General features: G+C 38.7%; 1 protein-coding gene across 1 annotated transcript in view; it reads right to left on the bottom strand.

Moving 5' to 3' along the window:
• The window catches only part of LOC124719120 (serine-rich adhesin for platelets-like), a 255,086-nt gene that overhangs the window by 66,812 nt on the left and 171,021 nt on the right, over positions 1–17,253 (bottom strand). Inside the window, exons 10-11 of the mRNA XM_047244815.1 lie at positions 15,244–15,470; positions 12,076–12,171 (exon numbers count right to left, since the gene is read on the bottom strand). Coding sequence (XP_047100771.1) covers positions 12,076–12,171; positions 15,244–15,470 — 323 coding nt within the window. The remainder of the gene's footprint in view (positions 1–12,075; positions 12,172–15,243; positions 15,471–17,253) is intronic.

Raw genomic sequence — 17,253 nt, forward strand, 5'->3', positions numbered from 1 at the left:
TGTGACCCATGGTTTTTTTGACCTTTTCCCTTTTACATATCCTATATTTTGCTGTCCTGCTTTAATGATTCCTTCTTTCAGCATATTCCAGTACTCGTTGGCATTATCAGGTGCTTCTTTCCATCCCATTCACCACATATGCAGCACAGGAAGAATGACTGTCTGAATGCCTCTGTGTGTGCTGAAATTATTCTAATCCTGTACTCACAATCCCTTTGTCGGCAACATGTAGATGGTTGTAGTACATTCATAGAGTCATCAAGCCACTTCTTGAAACTCTGTTAGTAGACTTTCTCAGGATAGTACATGTCTATCTTCAAGAGTCTGCTAGTTCAGGTTTTTCAGAATTTCTGTGACACTGTCCCACAGATCAAACATACCTGTGACCATTCATGCTGCTCTTCTGTGTATACATTCACTATGCCCCGTTAGTCCTATCTGGTATGGATCACACGCACTTGAGCAATATTCTAGAATGGAACGCACTAGTGATTTGTAAGCAATCTCCTTTGTAGCCTGATTGCACTTGCCCAGTATTCTACCAATGAACTGAAGTCTGCAACCTGCTTTACCTGCAACTGAGCCTATGTGATCATTCCATTTCATATCCCTAAAAAGTGTTACACCCAGGTATTTGTACGAATTGACTGATTCCAATTGTGACTCACTGATATTATAGTCATAGGATACCACTTTTTTAATTTTATGAAGTGCACAATTTTACATTTTGAAAATTTAAAGCAAGTTGCCAATCTTCACACCAGTTTGAAATCTTATCAAGATCTGACTGAATATTTATGCAGACTCTTTCACACATTACTTTGTTATAGATAACTGCATCATCTGCAAAAAGTCTAAGGTTACTATTAATGTTGTTCACAAGGTCATTAATACACAACATGAATAGCAAGGGTCCTAATATACTTTCCTGAGGCCCAACTGAAATTACTTCTACAACTGATGATGACTCTCCATCCATGGTAACATGCTGCATTCTCCCTAACAAAAAGTCCTCAATCCAGTCACAAGTGTAAGTATGGTAATGAGTCAGATTTTTTTGCAAATAAAAATATACTGCATTTATGCCAAGTTGGTTTTCACATCACCAATGTTTTCAGAACCCATGCTAGTTGGTATGGAGGAGGTCATTCTGTTCAGAATGCCTCATTATCTTTGAGCTCAGAATATATGCTCAAGCTCAAGGATATTGTGTGGTAATGTGTACTTCAGTTCTACTATCCTTTTTATAGAAGCTTGTGACCTGTGCTGTCTTCCAACTACTGGGCATGGTTTTTTGTTTGAGGGATCTTTGATACATTAGTTAGCAAATTCAACACAGGTTCCGATAGGGATTCCTTTGGGCCCTGAATTTTCTTTGATTTTCAATTTCTCAACACCAGTGACACTAATATTGATTCCACTCACTTTTTGAGTGATACAAGGTATAAACAGGGGCAATTTTCCTGGGTTTTCCTTTGTAAAGGAACATTTGAAAATGGAATTAAGCATTTCAGCTTTTGCTTTGCTACCCTCAATTTCAGGTCCTGTCTCATTCGCTAGGGACTGGACATTAACTTTGGTGACAATAACAGCCTTCACACATGACCAGAACTTCCTCTGTACTCCCGCCACGACTGACATCTCTGCCCAAACTCTTTGCCTTTACAAATGTCTGCTTGTGTCTGTGTATGTGTGGATGGATATGTGTGTGTGTGCGAGTGTATACCCCTTCTTTCCCCCTAAGGTAAGTCTTTCCGCTCCCGGGATTGGAATGACTCCTTACCCTCTCCCTTAAAACCCACATCCTTTCGTCTTTCCCTCTCCTTCCCTCTTTCCTGATGAGGCAACAGTTTGTTGCGAAATATATATATATATATATATATATATATATATATATATATATATATAGGAAGGAAACATTCCACGTGGGAAAAATTATATATAAAAACAAAGATGAGGTGACTTACCGAACAAAAGCGCTGGCAGGTCGATAGACACACAAACAAACATAAACATACACACAAAATTCAAGCTTTCGCAACAAACTGTTGCCTCATCAGGAAAGAGGGAAGGAGAGGGGAAGACGAAAGGAAGTGGGTTTTAAGGGAGAGGGTAAGGAGTCATTCCAATCCCGGGAGCGGAAAGACTTACCTTAGGGGGAAAAAAGGACAGGTATACACTCGCACACACGCACATATCCATCCACACATACAGACACAAGGAGACATATTTATGTCTGCTTGTGTCTGTATGTGTGGATGGATATGTGCGTGTGTGCGAGTGTATACCTGTCCTTTTTTCCCCCTAAGGTAAGTCTTTCCGCTCCCGGGATTGGAATGACTCCTTACCCTCTCCCTTAAAACCCACTTCCTTTCGTCTTCCCCTCTCCTTCCCTCTTTCCTGATGAGGCAACAGTTTGTTGCGAAAGCTTGAATTTTGTGTGTATGTTTGTGTTTGTTTGTGTGTCTATCGACCTGCCAGCGCTTTTGTTCGGTAAGTCACCTCATCTTTGTTTTTTTTTTATATATATATATATATATATATATATATATATATATATATATAAAAAACAAAGATGATGTGACTTACCAAACGAAAGCGCTGGCACGTCGATAGACACACAAACATACACACAAAATTCAAGCTTTCGCAACAAACTGTTGCCTCATCAGGAAAGAGGGAAGAAGAGGGAAAGACGAAAGGATGTGGGTTTTAAGGGAGAGGGTAAGGAGTCATTCCAATCCCGGGAGCGGAAAGACTTACCTTAGGGGGAAAAAAGGACGGGTATACACTCGCTCACACACACATATCGATCCATACATATACAGGCACAAGCAGACATATTTAAAGACAAAGTATATATATCTTTCTGCTTGTTTCAGTTGTCCTTTGGACTTCGGCAGTTTGCTCCCCCCTTCCCATTTTCCCTGCCCCTTTCTTCCATAAGCCCTATAGAAAGGGCAAACAGCATTATTTTAGTTTTAGTCTCTTGTACCATTCAACACCATAAAGTATATTTCATTGACTTACACACGGCGATATTTTAATTTCAGTCTCTTTCACCATCTGACAATAACACATATTTCATTGACACATTTCATATCTTTTAATGATGTTCAGAACGTTTACAATTTGTGATGAACTTGTTTGTGGATTAATCCTCCATCTGAGGACAGCAATACATTGCCGAAACTGATAATGTGAATACTGTGGTAATTAGGTGATCCTGATGTAATAAATTATCATGTGTACTGAAAGAACCTCTTATTTTATGCAATTATGATTAAGTTTCAGCAGGATGGTGTTACTGCCATCACAGCTTCCAGAGAGCAAAACTACTAACGATAACATCCCACCAAAGTTCATTAGAGAGAAAAATGTCAGTAGAATGTTTCCAAAATCCTGAGACTGCCAGTTAATATGAACGTGCATGAATGCACACTAGTCATAACAGTGAGGGCTTGGCAAAAATCGAAATATTGTCTTTTTTGGAGGAAATCTGCAATCAACGGCTGTACAACAAATTTTAGTGCTCTTCTCGATTGTGTATGTTACTAACATTATGAGTGGTTTCTGTTCCACTGTACTTTAGATCTGTGTATGTCTGCTACAGGAGAAACCCATCAATTTATAACATGCATATTGAAATAGAAGGAAAGTTCTGGCAGACCCAAATAATTTAGGAGTCAGTAGCCGTTTGTGTGAGAGTTGTGATTGTATGAAAGTGCATGTTCTTTACTGCAGGAGGAGGACTTTCTGGAAAGGCTTTAATACTGTAGCAGTCTTTTTCAATATGCCTGTCTGCAACTCAATGTCTCCTCTATATGGTGAGTAGCAATCTACCTTTTCCATATTGTTGTTAATTTGGCAGTACAGGAGGCCAACCATGTCTAAAAGCTACAACAGTTTTAAATCTCTTTTGCGTGTGCTTGTCAACAACTCAACCCTTCTGCATTTCATTGAAGGGTCTCCAGTCTAAATTATTACTGTGCATATTGCTTGTAAAACTGGATGAGTTACTCTTGTAGCCAACACACAAAGATTCAAAAATAGTCTGATGGAACAGAAATCACTCCTAATGTTAGTAATATTTTCAATCTAGGCAGGAAATATAACTTTTTTAGGGTACAGGTCATCAAACACACAATGAAAAATTATTTTCCATATAAAAAGTACCCTCCAATGGGGCTGTTCTTCTGCACAATTCATTTTGCACACAGCATTTTTCAGCTGTACATACACATGCACCACAATATTATAACATTGCAGTCTATGTTGGTGTATAAAAATTGGACATATTGACTGTAAACATCGATGAAACTACAAATGATCGTGGAATATTTTAGCATTGTAAATGAAAAGTGGGTGATAGTTATGTGCCAACATTGTGAAACAGTTCTTGTTATCCAACAAAAATATTTATAGCACTCTACAGGGTTTAAAACTACTGTACATACTACAGACACCAAATTGTGCTGAGAGAAAAAAGAGAGGCAAAGAAGAAACAATATTTGACCTTATCCTCATGTAACTTCATCAACATACAGTTTTCTTATCATATGGTAATAAAATGATCACGAAAGCCAAACATTTTAAATTCTTAAGGATGAGACATAGATGAGAAGCTCTCTCGAAAGTCTTCCTTTCATTATCTCGGGCAGAATCATCTGTCACAGCGTACGGTTTGCATATTTTCGGGGAACTACTTGCATTCACGAAGAATTCTCAATAGACTTCTAACACAACTGAAAAAAAAGAGATTGATGATCTATCCAAGTGAAAGGCTTTTTTGTGGCACACGTCTTTTATTTTATACTGCCTGACAAAAAGAAGTGAATAAAGGGCAGTCAGCGCAATGTGATGTGTCAGTTTGTCGGCTCTGTGCAGGTTGTCATCTGAGGGTCTCATAATCCTAACACGGCCATTTCTTCAAATATATTTGTTAGATTTGAGATTAATAGTATGGACTCATTCAAAATTAAGCAACACAGCCACTCCATGAAGACTATATCACAACATGAACAAGAAAGAAAGAAAGAAATTAACACAACATGAGAAAATGATTTCCACTTGTATGACACCTTTTCAACCAACATACAGAAAGGTACACAGTATTTTGCAGATTTCATTTTCAATAGACTTCTAACACAACTGAAAAAGAGATTGATGATCTACCCAAGTGAAAGGCTTTTTAGTGGCAGACTTCTTTTGTTTTATACTGCCTGACAAAAAGAAGTGAAGCACCCTAAAGGGGAGGAGCAAATGAAATAAAATTTGACAGACTGATAGGGTACGTGATATTATTTCAGTGACTACAATAGCAGGTCAAATTTACAAAGAGACTGGTGATATAAGGACACTTATCAACAGTGCCAGTAAGGAGACAGGTTGGTGATCACGATGTCATCATAGTGACAATGGTTACTAAAGTTAATAATTCCATCAAGAAGGCCAGTAAAATGTTTCTGCTAGACAAAGCAGATAAGCAGCTGTTGACATCCCACTTAAACAATGACCAGATATCATTTAGCTCCAGTATGAGGAACACAAAGAGATTATGGGTAAAGTTTAAACTGATTGTAAATTGTGCTCTGGATACGTACTTGATAAGTAAGTGGATTAAGGACAAAAAGGACCATTCGTGGTTTAGCGATCGAATTCAGAAAAGGCTGAAGAAACAGAGACTGACATACTCACACTTCAAAAAAGAGTGCGCATATGTCAACAGGCAAAAGCCAGTAGAAATTCGTGCACCTATAAGAAGATCGATGCACAAAGTGTACAACAACTTCCACTGTTTTACCTTAGCAAAAGATCTTGCCAAGAACCCGAGAGATTTCTGGTCGTACGCAAAATCGTGTGCCAGGTCAGAGACTTTTACCTGGTCACTCATCGACCAGTCTGGGATGGCAATAGAAGACAGCAAAAGGAAAGCTTAAGTTTTAGATTTCAAGTTTAGAAACTCAGTCACACAGGAGACTTGTACAAAGATACCATAATTTGGCCATCATACAGGCTCCTGAATGGAGGCTGTAGAAATTGGCAACTGTGCATAGAGATGTCTCCTGCATCTGCCCCTTACTTAGCCCACATTTATCACGAGTCTCTTGCCCAGCAAAAAGTCCCAAACGACTGGAAAACAGTGCAGGTGATCCCTGTAGATAAGAAAATAAAAGAAATTAACTGCATAATTACAGACCAATGTTCTCAACATCAGTTTACTGCAGAATTCCTGAACATTCTGAGCTCAAATACAATAAATTTCATTGAGACAAAACAACTTCTGTTCACAAATCAGTGTGGATTTAAACAGAAGTGCTTGTGCAAAACTCGTCTTGCCCTTTTCTCATGTGACAGTCTACACTGAGTAGCTTCCCAGATACAAAAGGCTCAAAGACTCCTTGTGAGTGAGCGTCAGAGACAATGGTATCATCAGTAGTGCCTCAGGGAAGTGTTATACAACCACTCTTATTCTCTATATACATAAATGATCTGAGGGACATGTTGGATAGCACTTTACAGCTGTTTGCTGATGACGCCATGGTGTACAGGCGGGTGGCGTCATTGAGTTAGCGTAGGAGTATACAAGATGATTTAGACAGAATTTTGAGTTGGTGTGATGAATGGCAGCTTGCTTTACATGAAGAAAAATGTAAGTTAATGTGGATGAGTAGAAAAAACAAGCATGCAACATTTGAATACAGCATTAGCAGGGTGCAGCTTGACAGTCACATCAATCAAATAAAAAGATTGCAGATTGTTACGATGGATGATAGTAGGGAAGACGAATGCTCTACTTTGTTTTATTGAGAGAATTTTGGGAAAATGTACATGATGCGTAAAGGATTCAGCATACAGAATACTAGTGTGAATCATTCTATAATTCTGTCAAAGTGTTTGGGATCCCCACCAGGTCAGATTAAAGGAAGACATCGAAGCAATCCAGAGGCACGTTCCTAGATTTGTTACCAGCAGGTTTGATCAGCATGCAAGTATAACAGAAATGTTTCACGAGCTTAAATGGGAATCCCCGGAGGGAAAACGTCACTCTTTTCACAAGGCACTATTGCAGAAATTTATAGAACTGGAATCTGAGGCTACTGTATAAAAATTCTACTGCTGCCAATGTACATTGCACATAATGACGGTGAAGGTAAGATGTGAGAAATTAGTGGTCGTACAGAGGCTTTCAGACAGTCATTTTTCCCTCACTCTATTTGCAAGTGGAACGGGAGAGGAAATGACTAGAAGTAGTACAATGTAGACTCTGCCATGCACAGTATGGTGGTTCATGGAGTATGTACATAGATGTGGATATAGATGATGTTGCACCCACTCTGATCTGGATACATCCACTGATTCAGCTGGAGAGGTGTCATAAAGCTTTTGTATCCTCTTCTGAGGCTTTTTTTTTTTTTCATCCTTGCTTGTGGGCTTCAAGATCCTGGAGACTGTCACTGGGGCAGGGGTTGATATCCAACCTGATCACAAAACGAGTTCAGTCAGAGAATGATCTGGGGTTCTCGGTGACCAAGGGAGTATCTCCATGTCACACATGTCTGTAGTTCATGGATACACACAGCACATGTGCAAGAACACTGTCGCACGAGAGAGAACAGGTGAAGACAACGGATGTTTGCTAGCTACTGCTGTGGTGTCAGAGGTCTGACAGTCACTACCACCCGTAACCTGAAGTCATACCCAATGGCTTGCCACACCACAGCTGGTGTAATCCCACTGCGCCTCTGCGAAACATTGGAAGTGTGAGATCTTTCTCCAGATTGCTGCCATAGTCACTGACATTGGTCATTAGGGGCAGTGCAGAACTATAATTCATCGTCGAACACAGTGAGACACCATTTGTTTGCAGTCCGTGTCCCAGTTGATGCACAACTCCAAATGCAACCATTCACGTTTTGGTGTCAACTGCAGACTACGCATATGATAGTAGTCCCCTAGGCCAGCTGCCACGAGTGTCCGGTCAACAGTACCGCATGACAAAAAATATTACAGGAGGTCCAACACTCATTCTCAGACAGTAGGCACAGACGAGAAGTGGTTACGGTGTGCTCATCAAATGATATGGCGATCCTTCCTTGTGGTGGTCAATCAGGATTCACAAGAACCTTGATGACGAGTATGCCTGCCCGCGCATTCCTATGCCATCCCCTGCCAGGCCACCATCACATCCAAATATCCCAAAATATGGATACTGCACAATTCAACTATCCAGCCTACTGGTGACTGACAAAGAGGTCCCTTTAAAACTCTCTGGTTGCTCATAATGCTGTCTCGTACGAGTAAGTGGCACCTCCGTGTCCTTCACAGCGATCAAACACCTGATCTAGTTCGAGCCCCTTATATAAACCCTGAGGCTTGTCAACAAAACTAAACACAAACAGCACAAATGCACTCTGGCGGCTGTTTTACTTGTCACAGAGCATTGGAACTCTAACCACTTACGTGCCCATCAATGGTGTATATGTGTACCGAATTACATCCGATCGTGTCTTCTGGGTGTTTCACTTCTTTTGTCAGACAGTGTATGTGGGAGTTCCTTCACAGTAGTTTAAAGTCTCACACTGCAACATACTATCTATTGTGTACACAATCTTAAATTTTTATAACCTTCATTTTTAATTTTCTTAGTGGCATTACACGAATTATGCTTTGGCTTGTTCTGCGACTGAGTAGCTCTGGCTTACACGGTCCCAAAGAATTTGATGAATCAGCATTAAAGTTACACCTCACTGAAAATGTTCATTACTAACCTGCACAGAAGAAAATTTCCTGTTGATCACATGAAGACAGAAAAATTAGATCCCAGACTTTAGAATATGTCCAGAGTACTTACCTACAGGAGGCAAAATTTGAGTGCTGCCCAACAAGGGCACAGAAAAATACGTGACACTAGTCTAGCTTTCGGAACTAATATTAGGTTGGTGCATAAGTTCAAAACGTTTTTATTTTCCATATTGATATTCCATTACCTCTAGGTTCATTCACCAATTGTCATTTTTTATTTGTAGTTCACTATTGTATATGAGTTTATATACTGCCACTTTGTCATCTGGAGATGATGAGTGGAGCTGTGGATGCTAGAAAATGGAATGCCAAGTGGAGAAATTGGCACATTTCTAACATATTCTTCTGTTTGAGTTTAGTAGAGGGGTGACAGAAGTGGAGGCAGGTGCTGTGGACGGGGATATGTCACTGCAGGTAAGGAGGATCGGTTTGACATTAGTGACTCTCCGTGTTCAGGAAGACCTTTGGGGTTTGATGAAGATCATTTCAATGCATTAATCCACAACCATCCATGTGAGTGTACTCGAGAATTGCAAATGTGATGAACTGATCATTCCACCCTTGTGCAGGTGTATGGGTACTACCTGTTCTAAGCCAAAACTTAAAAAAATCTGTGGGTGGTCATACGAGCATATTTTCTTGCTTGTCATCACTTGGCTCGTGTGTAAACCAACCATTATTATGCTGTATCGTTACTGGCGATGAGAAATGACGTCTTTATGCTAAATGTCTGAGCCTAAACAAAGCAGCAACTCTCCGTACAAAGACTTAAGGTAGCCACTAAAGGTAATGATATGCAACTGGTCGAACAGCGATGGTGATGCGTACTATAAATTGCTTTCCCAAGGTGTAAGTGTCACTGCTAACACTTATTGTCAATTACCCAGACATCTTACAGATGCAATATGAGAACAACGACCAGAAAGACTGCGTGAAGTGATGCTACTCCACAGTAACACCCACTCATACTCTGCTACACTGAAAAAAGAACACCATACTGGAGTTGGGCTGGGATGTCATTCTGCACCCACCTTATTCACCTGATCTTGCGCTCTCAGATTTTCATTTTATTCCACTCTCTGTCAAACAACCTTCAGAGGAACTCCCTTTCTGGATGAAAATGCGCTCCTAACATGGCTCAATGTGTTCTTTGCCTCAAACCACGCAATTTCTACAGTCGTGGAAAAGCTATCCCGGCATTGGTAGACTGTTGTAGATAGTAAAGGAGAACATATTATTGATGACTAATGGCCCCATTGTTGTACCTGTTGTGTTTATTAAACTTATGGAAAAATACTATGAATTTAGGCACCAACCCAACAGTTTTATCCAAGGGGTATTAGTGGGACCCAGCTATTGTGAGGAGAAATGAAAATGATCTGGATGACAATCGCTCTCATTGTCAACAAATTAGGTGATCGAATAGCTGAAAAAAGCATCAATACCCAGCTGTAGGTACATGAGTTCAAAGATAAGTCAATAAAATTAGAGATGAAGTGACAGGCAGTGAAAGTCGGGCTTCGAATCTCTTACGAGAAGATGCACTTTGTGGCAAACATAAAATCAGCACCATGAGAACTGGAGTTCTGACTAGGAGAAATTATGCAGGCAAAAAGTTTTAAATACAGAGGTGAATAGATGGAGCATAATTAATCAGAGAAAGAAGCCTTCATGTAACATATTAATAAAACAGAAATTCCCTACCTACCACCTAAAGTCATCTACATTCGATATTCTTAGGAGGAGGAGATTAGTGTTTAACATCCCGTCAACAACGAGGACATTAGAGACGGAGCACGAGCTCGGATTAGGGAAGGATGGGGAAGGAAATCGGCCGTGCCCTTTCAAAGGAAGCATCCCAACATTTGCCTGAAGTGATCTAGGAAAATCACGGAAAACCTAAATCAGATGGCTGGACGTAGGATTGAACTGACGTCCTCCCGAATGCGAGTCCGGTGTCGATATTCTTAAACACCCAAATCTGACACTATTGCATTGCTATTCATCTGGAGGCTCTTATGTGCACCAGAGAGCCTTACACTGAACAAGCAAGGTTTAATGGAGAAACACGAGGCCAAAGAAAGAAAGGTTTTGAAAAAAATCTCCAGGCCCTTTCAAAGGAAACAGCAAACAGAGAAGGTGTCACAACCACCAATTATATAAGAACATGCAGAAGATAAGTGACACAAATGAATCCAGGAAGGATATCTAATAGGATATTACCCTACTTTCAAAATAAGTAAACCAAAGAGATACAGTTCAAAGAAGTTTAAAAAAATCTACGAGAGCTGAAAATTTCTCCAGGCGTATGATCCATGTAAGGAAAAACTCAACACACACAAAGGTTTCCAGGTAAAGCCGAAGTTGAAGAAAGAGAATGTGTGGACCAAGGGGAGAGAATAACAACACCAGAAATGAATGCAGGAGCATTGGGCAACAGTCAAAGGTAGGAAAAAAAGAGAGAGTTGAACTGACATTGTTCATAGTTGGCCAAAATAAAGAAAGAAGAATAAGATTGTCGGTGACAACCAGGTAAGCACTAAGTACAATTCTCCAAAACTGAAGTTTTCTGAAGGTTTACTACTTATCATCTGAGAGCATTTCATCTGTGAACTATTTCATCACCAAGCTCCACAACCCATAAAGTTCTAACTTGGTGATCTTTGATAAATTTCATGTGACACTGCAATATGTTGATTGAAGCACAGGTATGGGCAAACTGTACTTTTATTCTTGTTACAGTTATCAACAAAGATTTTTGAATGTTTTGAAGAAATTAATGTAGGAAAATTTAGATACTTATATTGGAGTACCTGACAATGTCTTTAGCAGTGGGAGTTGAAATGACAGAGAGGAAATAACAACCAAGAAGATGGTCTATGACATAAAAATTTAAGATATTGGGAGCGCTCCAAATTGCCAAAATTCTCCTCATTTTCTTCAAAACAATCTTTATACTCTCTTGCACTTTTGATAGACCACTACTCATGAATCCAACTCACTGCCATTAAATTACATTATTTTCTAAAACACAACATAGAACAAACATATTGCAACACAAAACTAAGTGATAAATTATTACAATAGCTTTTACTTTAGTAGAACTGCCAGAACATGACAGACAACCTGTAATTCTTCTTGACACTCATGTGATGGCTTCCACATCAAAAGGGGTATTACTATGCCTGACAACTGAAGTTATCAGACAACTGCTATAGCACAATCAGAATGTCAAACTAACTCAGCAACCATTGCATGCTGTATACATACCTCTAGTAGCTTCATCTCCTCAATGTCGACTTCTCCTTCTCCGACAATAGTGCCCACCAGACCTTCACTAATACGTTGTCGTTCCAACAGTGCTTTCTGTAGAGTAAATGTCAGATCAGATACGAGTTGCAAATGGGGACAATAAATTGTATTTTGTACTGTACTATATGAGCAGAAAGAGCAAAAGTCAGCAAACTGGAAAATGTCATTCATGAATGGTATTCCACTTTGTTGTGAACAATAAGCAGGTGACAATACTTTGTTTATTAGATTGACAAAAAATGATAAAACATTCTCACTGTCACTTTCCACTGTGTTCTTCAAGAGAAGAAAAGCACTGTGCCTTCAAAGGTTATGAAACAGTTTTCTTTACCTCCAAACATTTACTACATCTATAACCAGGCCTATACACTCATTCTGTGGCATTCTTTCTAATATAACTGGTATTCATTACTCATTCACTGTGTGTGTGTGATAGAGAGAGAGAGAGAGAGAGAGAGAGAGAGAGAGAGAGAGAGAGAGGGAGAAAGGGGGGGAGAGAGAGAGAGAGAGAGAGAGAGAGGGAGAAAGGGGGGGGGGGGAGAGAGAGAGAGAGAGAGAGAGAGAGAGAGAGAGAGAGAGAGAAGCTCCTGCGGGCATGCACATACACGCGGTTGCCCTTTCATACATATGGTGACAGGACTGTTATTACTTATGTATTGAATTAAAACTAATTCCACAGCCATGAACTGACAGGAAACAGACAATAACATTTATTGCTTAATATAGAAATTTGTTAAGAATAGCTTGTAATCAAACAATGATACAAAAAAGTAATTACTTACCAACTGGAAGCACAGACAGGCACACACAATATCGCAAAATATGATTGCTCTTGGAAACAGAGGTGTTTACATGTGTTGGTATTTCACTATACATTATCTGAATGTTTACCTTTTTATAAAACAGCTTCTGTAATTGAGTAACACTGTAAAGTACCACAAAACAGACATGCGCATGTGCGCATGCACACACTCACGCACGCACACGTGCACGCGCCCACACACACACACACACACACACACACACACACACACACACACACACACACACACACACACACACAAATATTTTGTTGTCAGATGGAACACAGTAGGGTTATCAGAAGTGCAGTAAACTTTACTGCAAACACAAAAACTGGAGACAAAATCACAGAAGCAAGATTTATAAAATAAATTGCATGTTCCATGGAAATAAGTGTGTGCACATATGTGCTCACCTTGAGAAGTTAGAAAACCTGTATTCCAAGTTACAGCTATTTATGAATGAACTCAGTGGCTACTACAAGATTATAAGGGGGGGGGGGGGGGGGGGGGCGCTTGAACTGAAGTAGGGAAGAACTAATGAATGATTTTACAATGAGAATCTTTTGGATATTAGAACAGATATTACACAGGTCATTTTAGTTGAATCACCTGAGAACAACAATGTGGTTGTACAGAACAAATTATTTCACAAGAAAATAAACATAAACTGAATTTAGTAAAGACCAGATGCAACTAAAAATCAAATGGATTGTATTTTGCTAAACAATAATGAAATGTAGTTTCAAGTACATGTTGACAGAAACAAGATACTATATATTGAATTAAACTACGCTATTTGGAAATATCTTCAAGAGGAGGCCATGTGATGTAATCAATATACTATAAGAGAAGCAATGCGAATATGAAGTAAACAAAACAGAAACTTACACTGTCTACAGACCACATTTCCCCAGTTAAGTTGACATATGGCATAGTAACTAACAATATAATAAAAAATAAATAAAAAATATGTTAAGTAATATTTAAATTCTCCATCACTGACAAAACTGCATGAACAATGTATTATAAAGTCTTCTAGCCTCTTCTTCAGATTTACTTGTCACTTTAAAGTATTACAATAAGACAGCGCATACACGTAAAACTACACTACTTGTTGATTTAGTGTTGCAACTTCCTTGAGCTCTTCTGACTAACAAATTAATTAATGCCTTTATATTCGAGACAAAAATGTACATAAAATTAGAATCTCATACAGCCATAGGTAAGAGAGATTTACACAATGATACTGCTCAATTTATGTATGATGAGTACCCTCTGATGGTGTTGACACTTAGATTATACCTTACTAAGAAACATTTACAACACGTGTGTGTGTGTGTGTGTGTGTGTGTGTGTGTGTGTGTGATACTGATAAGCTCAATTTATCATTTTTGTGAGCAAAATTCTGACGCATCATTATTGATTTTTGGAGTGTGGATTGCATAATAATCAATTATGAGTACGGTCCTGTTGCATCCAGAAAACCAACTATTAGGGTCATTTTTTTTTTTTTTTTAATAATTTGCCTTTCCCAACTACAATATATGATAATCAGTTTATTTTACAAGTTTATTATTTATGATTTCAAGTTAATTTGCTAATTACATAAAAATCTAAAAATCCTGTTTGGTAGGAGGTATTATTGTAAGTTAAGAGAATGAGCTTGGCACGCAGCAAGCAGGATGTCAATTGACCAGTATGGTAAGGGGATCTAACGTGTGAACAATCCATACAATTGTATGATGGGAGGTGATATGAACAAAAGAAAAAGTGAGTAAACATAAGAAAAGTTAATTCAGTTGTTTGCTTTGAAAAAAACTGAACAAAATGAAGCTTTGAATAGTTAAAAAAAATGAGGCCAGGTATTTTCTGCAGATAAAAATGGACTGATGACGTACAACAATCAATGAAAGGATCCAGGTATAAATTATTAAAAAAATTATGTTTAATGTTCTTGCAAAAAACTAAAATGTATCACAAAAATACTCATACATTCTCTTTAATACATTGCAATTACAGCTAATATTTATATAACATTTACCTTCTTGAATAATGAGAGTAAGTAAAATGTTACAACAGGTACATCTGAAGATCTGGCTAGAACGCTCAAAATGGAACATCTTACAATAAAATTTTAGATCACAGCCTGAGGCAAAACTGAGTATTACTATCACATTAAGTAATCTAGACAGTATTATTTGCAGAAGAAGAGGAACTGGAATGAGATAAACTGCAGCGACTTATTAAACTTACATGAGCAGTTACCCATCAAGCCTTGTAAGTTTAGCAGTGCAGCAGACCATCTCCATGTAAGTTTCAGTACCTTTATGTTGGTGTCAGCAGCGGCCGAGGCGCGCGCCATCAGCTTGCGCTGTCTGCGCTTCTCCTTCTCCTGTCGACGCCGCTCCTTCTCCTGGCGGCGCCTCTCACGCTCGATGCGCCGGCGCTCCAGCTCAGCCGCAACGGCGGCAGCCTGCTGCTGCTGCGCTGCTGACAGCTGTTCGACTGGAGGGGCGGGAGCCACAAATCCTGTGGTGCCATCTACCGCTCCTGTTGCAGATTTTGGAAGACTTCGAAAACCTGTCCTAGTCAAAATGTTTCACATGTGTCAACATGCTAAGTAGGATGCTAACGAGGAGAGGTTGCCAGTGACAGGATCAACTTTTCGAAACAATATGTAAAGAGAAGTATAATAAGATCCCAGGTATCACACACTGTAGCCATTCATGCCAGTGGGCTCTCATTTGCAAGTAATTGATCAAAAAAATGTGATTTTTAATTAATGTTATGTATTAATTTTGGTTTAATTTCTTTCATCCACGTTATTGCATTCAATATTTCTGTTTCTCATTTTGCTTGAATTTTATTTTATTTATAATCCCTTCTTCTGTTTAAATCTTTGTATTATTTTGTCATTAGTGCAATAGGAATTTGAGTATGTTTTAAATGTTTGTATGATGATTACCATCCAAAAAAATAACATCTTGTAACAAAAAACACATTTTTGACACCACCACACACTCACCATAAATAATTTCGTCTCTTATTTTTTTAAAATGATACATCAGCATTTTCAAATATCTAATACTGCAATAGATAAATTATAATTACATCCACATTCTCAAAAATTCAGAGAGACAAAAGAATGAGACAAAGAAAAATAAGAGAACAAATGAAGAAGTTTGTATGATGATTAGAATGGTGTGACAAAGGAATAGAAATAAAAAATTAAATTTAAAACAACTGAATAAAGATACTGACGCAAGTCATTTCGACACAGATTTAGAAATAAAAAAAAATTACCACACCAGACGAGTTTTGAACCTACAACCTACTGCATGAAAATGTCTTACCCTATCCTTTCCACCATGCAACCAATCTTCAGTATACTACTTTTTTAACATTATTGAGCATCATATAAAATTCTGATTGTTTTTGTTGATTACCTGCAAATGAAGGGCCACTAAGGTGAATGGTTACAGGATTCGATACCTGGCTTCTTAACCTACATCACCATATAAATGGTTTCAAAAAGTTGATACCTCCACTGGGGACCTCTCGTTGTAAATGTCAAACATCCTCAGTCTATGAAAAATGGCACAATAAAGGTTCGATGCTATTGTGAAAGTGTGAAGTACTCATATGTCATCATCGTAGTCTTTGGTTCAAAGACAAATTTGATCAAGTGCTCTATGCTAGTCTATCTTGCGCAAGTCTTTTTGTCTGTACATACCATCTGCAACTTACAGCATGATTTAAGCTAACTGGCAGCCAATAATAAAGTGTGACACTGTTGCAAGAAGTACTGTCTGCAAGCAGCTGCTATAGTGCTTTGCTCTCTGTGACGAAAGTAAATCGCTTTAAAGTCTTTATCTCCTACAGATGTCCCATAAAAAACTGTACAAAAAGAGAGCAAGAGCTGAATAGCTAGTGTGAAAACTGTTTTCTGCTACTTGTTTCTATGCTCCATACTGAAGTCCATGCTAGGTGGGTGGTTGCCTTTCCATTACTTTATACACTGTTCCATCCAGGAATTTCCCATATTGTTATGAAATTCATGTTTGATGCAGACCCTTATAGCATCTCTATGCAGGTCACAAGCTGTTCTTAAATTTAATATGTGCAGAAGCTACATTTATTTTCAAAATTTGTGTGAACTTCACATGCAGAGCAGTTTCCTGCTTCAGAATAAGCATATAAAATGGCTTGCGTAATGGAAGTGGCAATGGGCAATGCAGTGGTAGGCGTCTGTGCCAGTACTACTTCCATTAATATTTTGCTAGTGCAAGCAGTCCTGCCTGGTGTCTGTCAAAAAACAACTAATTAAAAAGTT

The sequence above is a fragment of the Schistocerca piceifrons genome, chromosome 10 (genome assembly GCF_021461385.2).
Source record: "Schistocerca piceifrons isolate TAMUIC-IGC-003096 chromosome 10, iqSchPice1.1, whole genome shotgun sequence".
Taxonomy (NCBI): Eukaryota; Metazoa; Arthropoda; class Insecta; order Orthoptera; family Acrididae; genus Schistocerca; species Schistocerca piceifrons.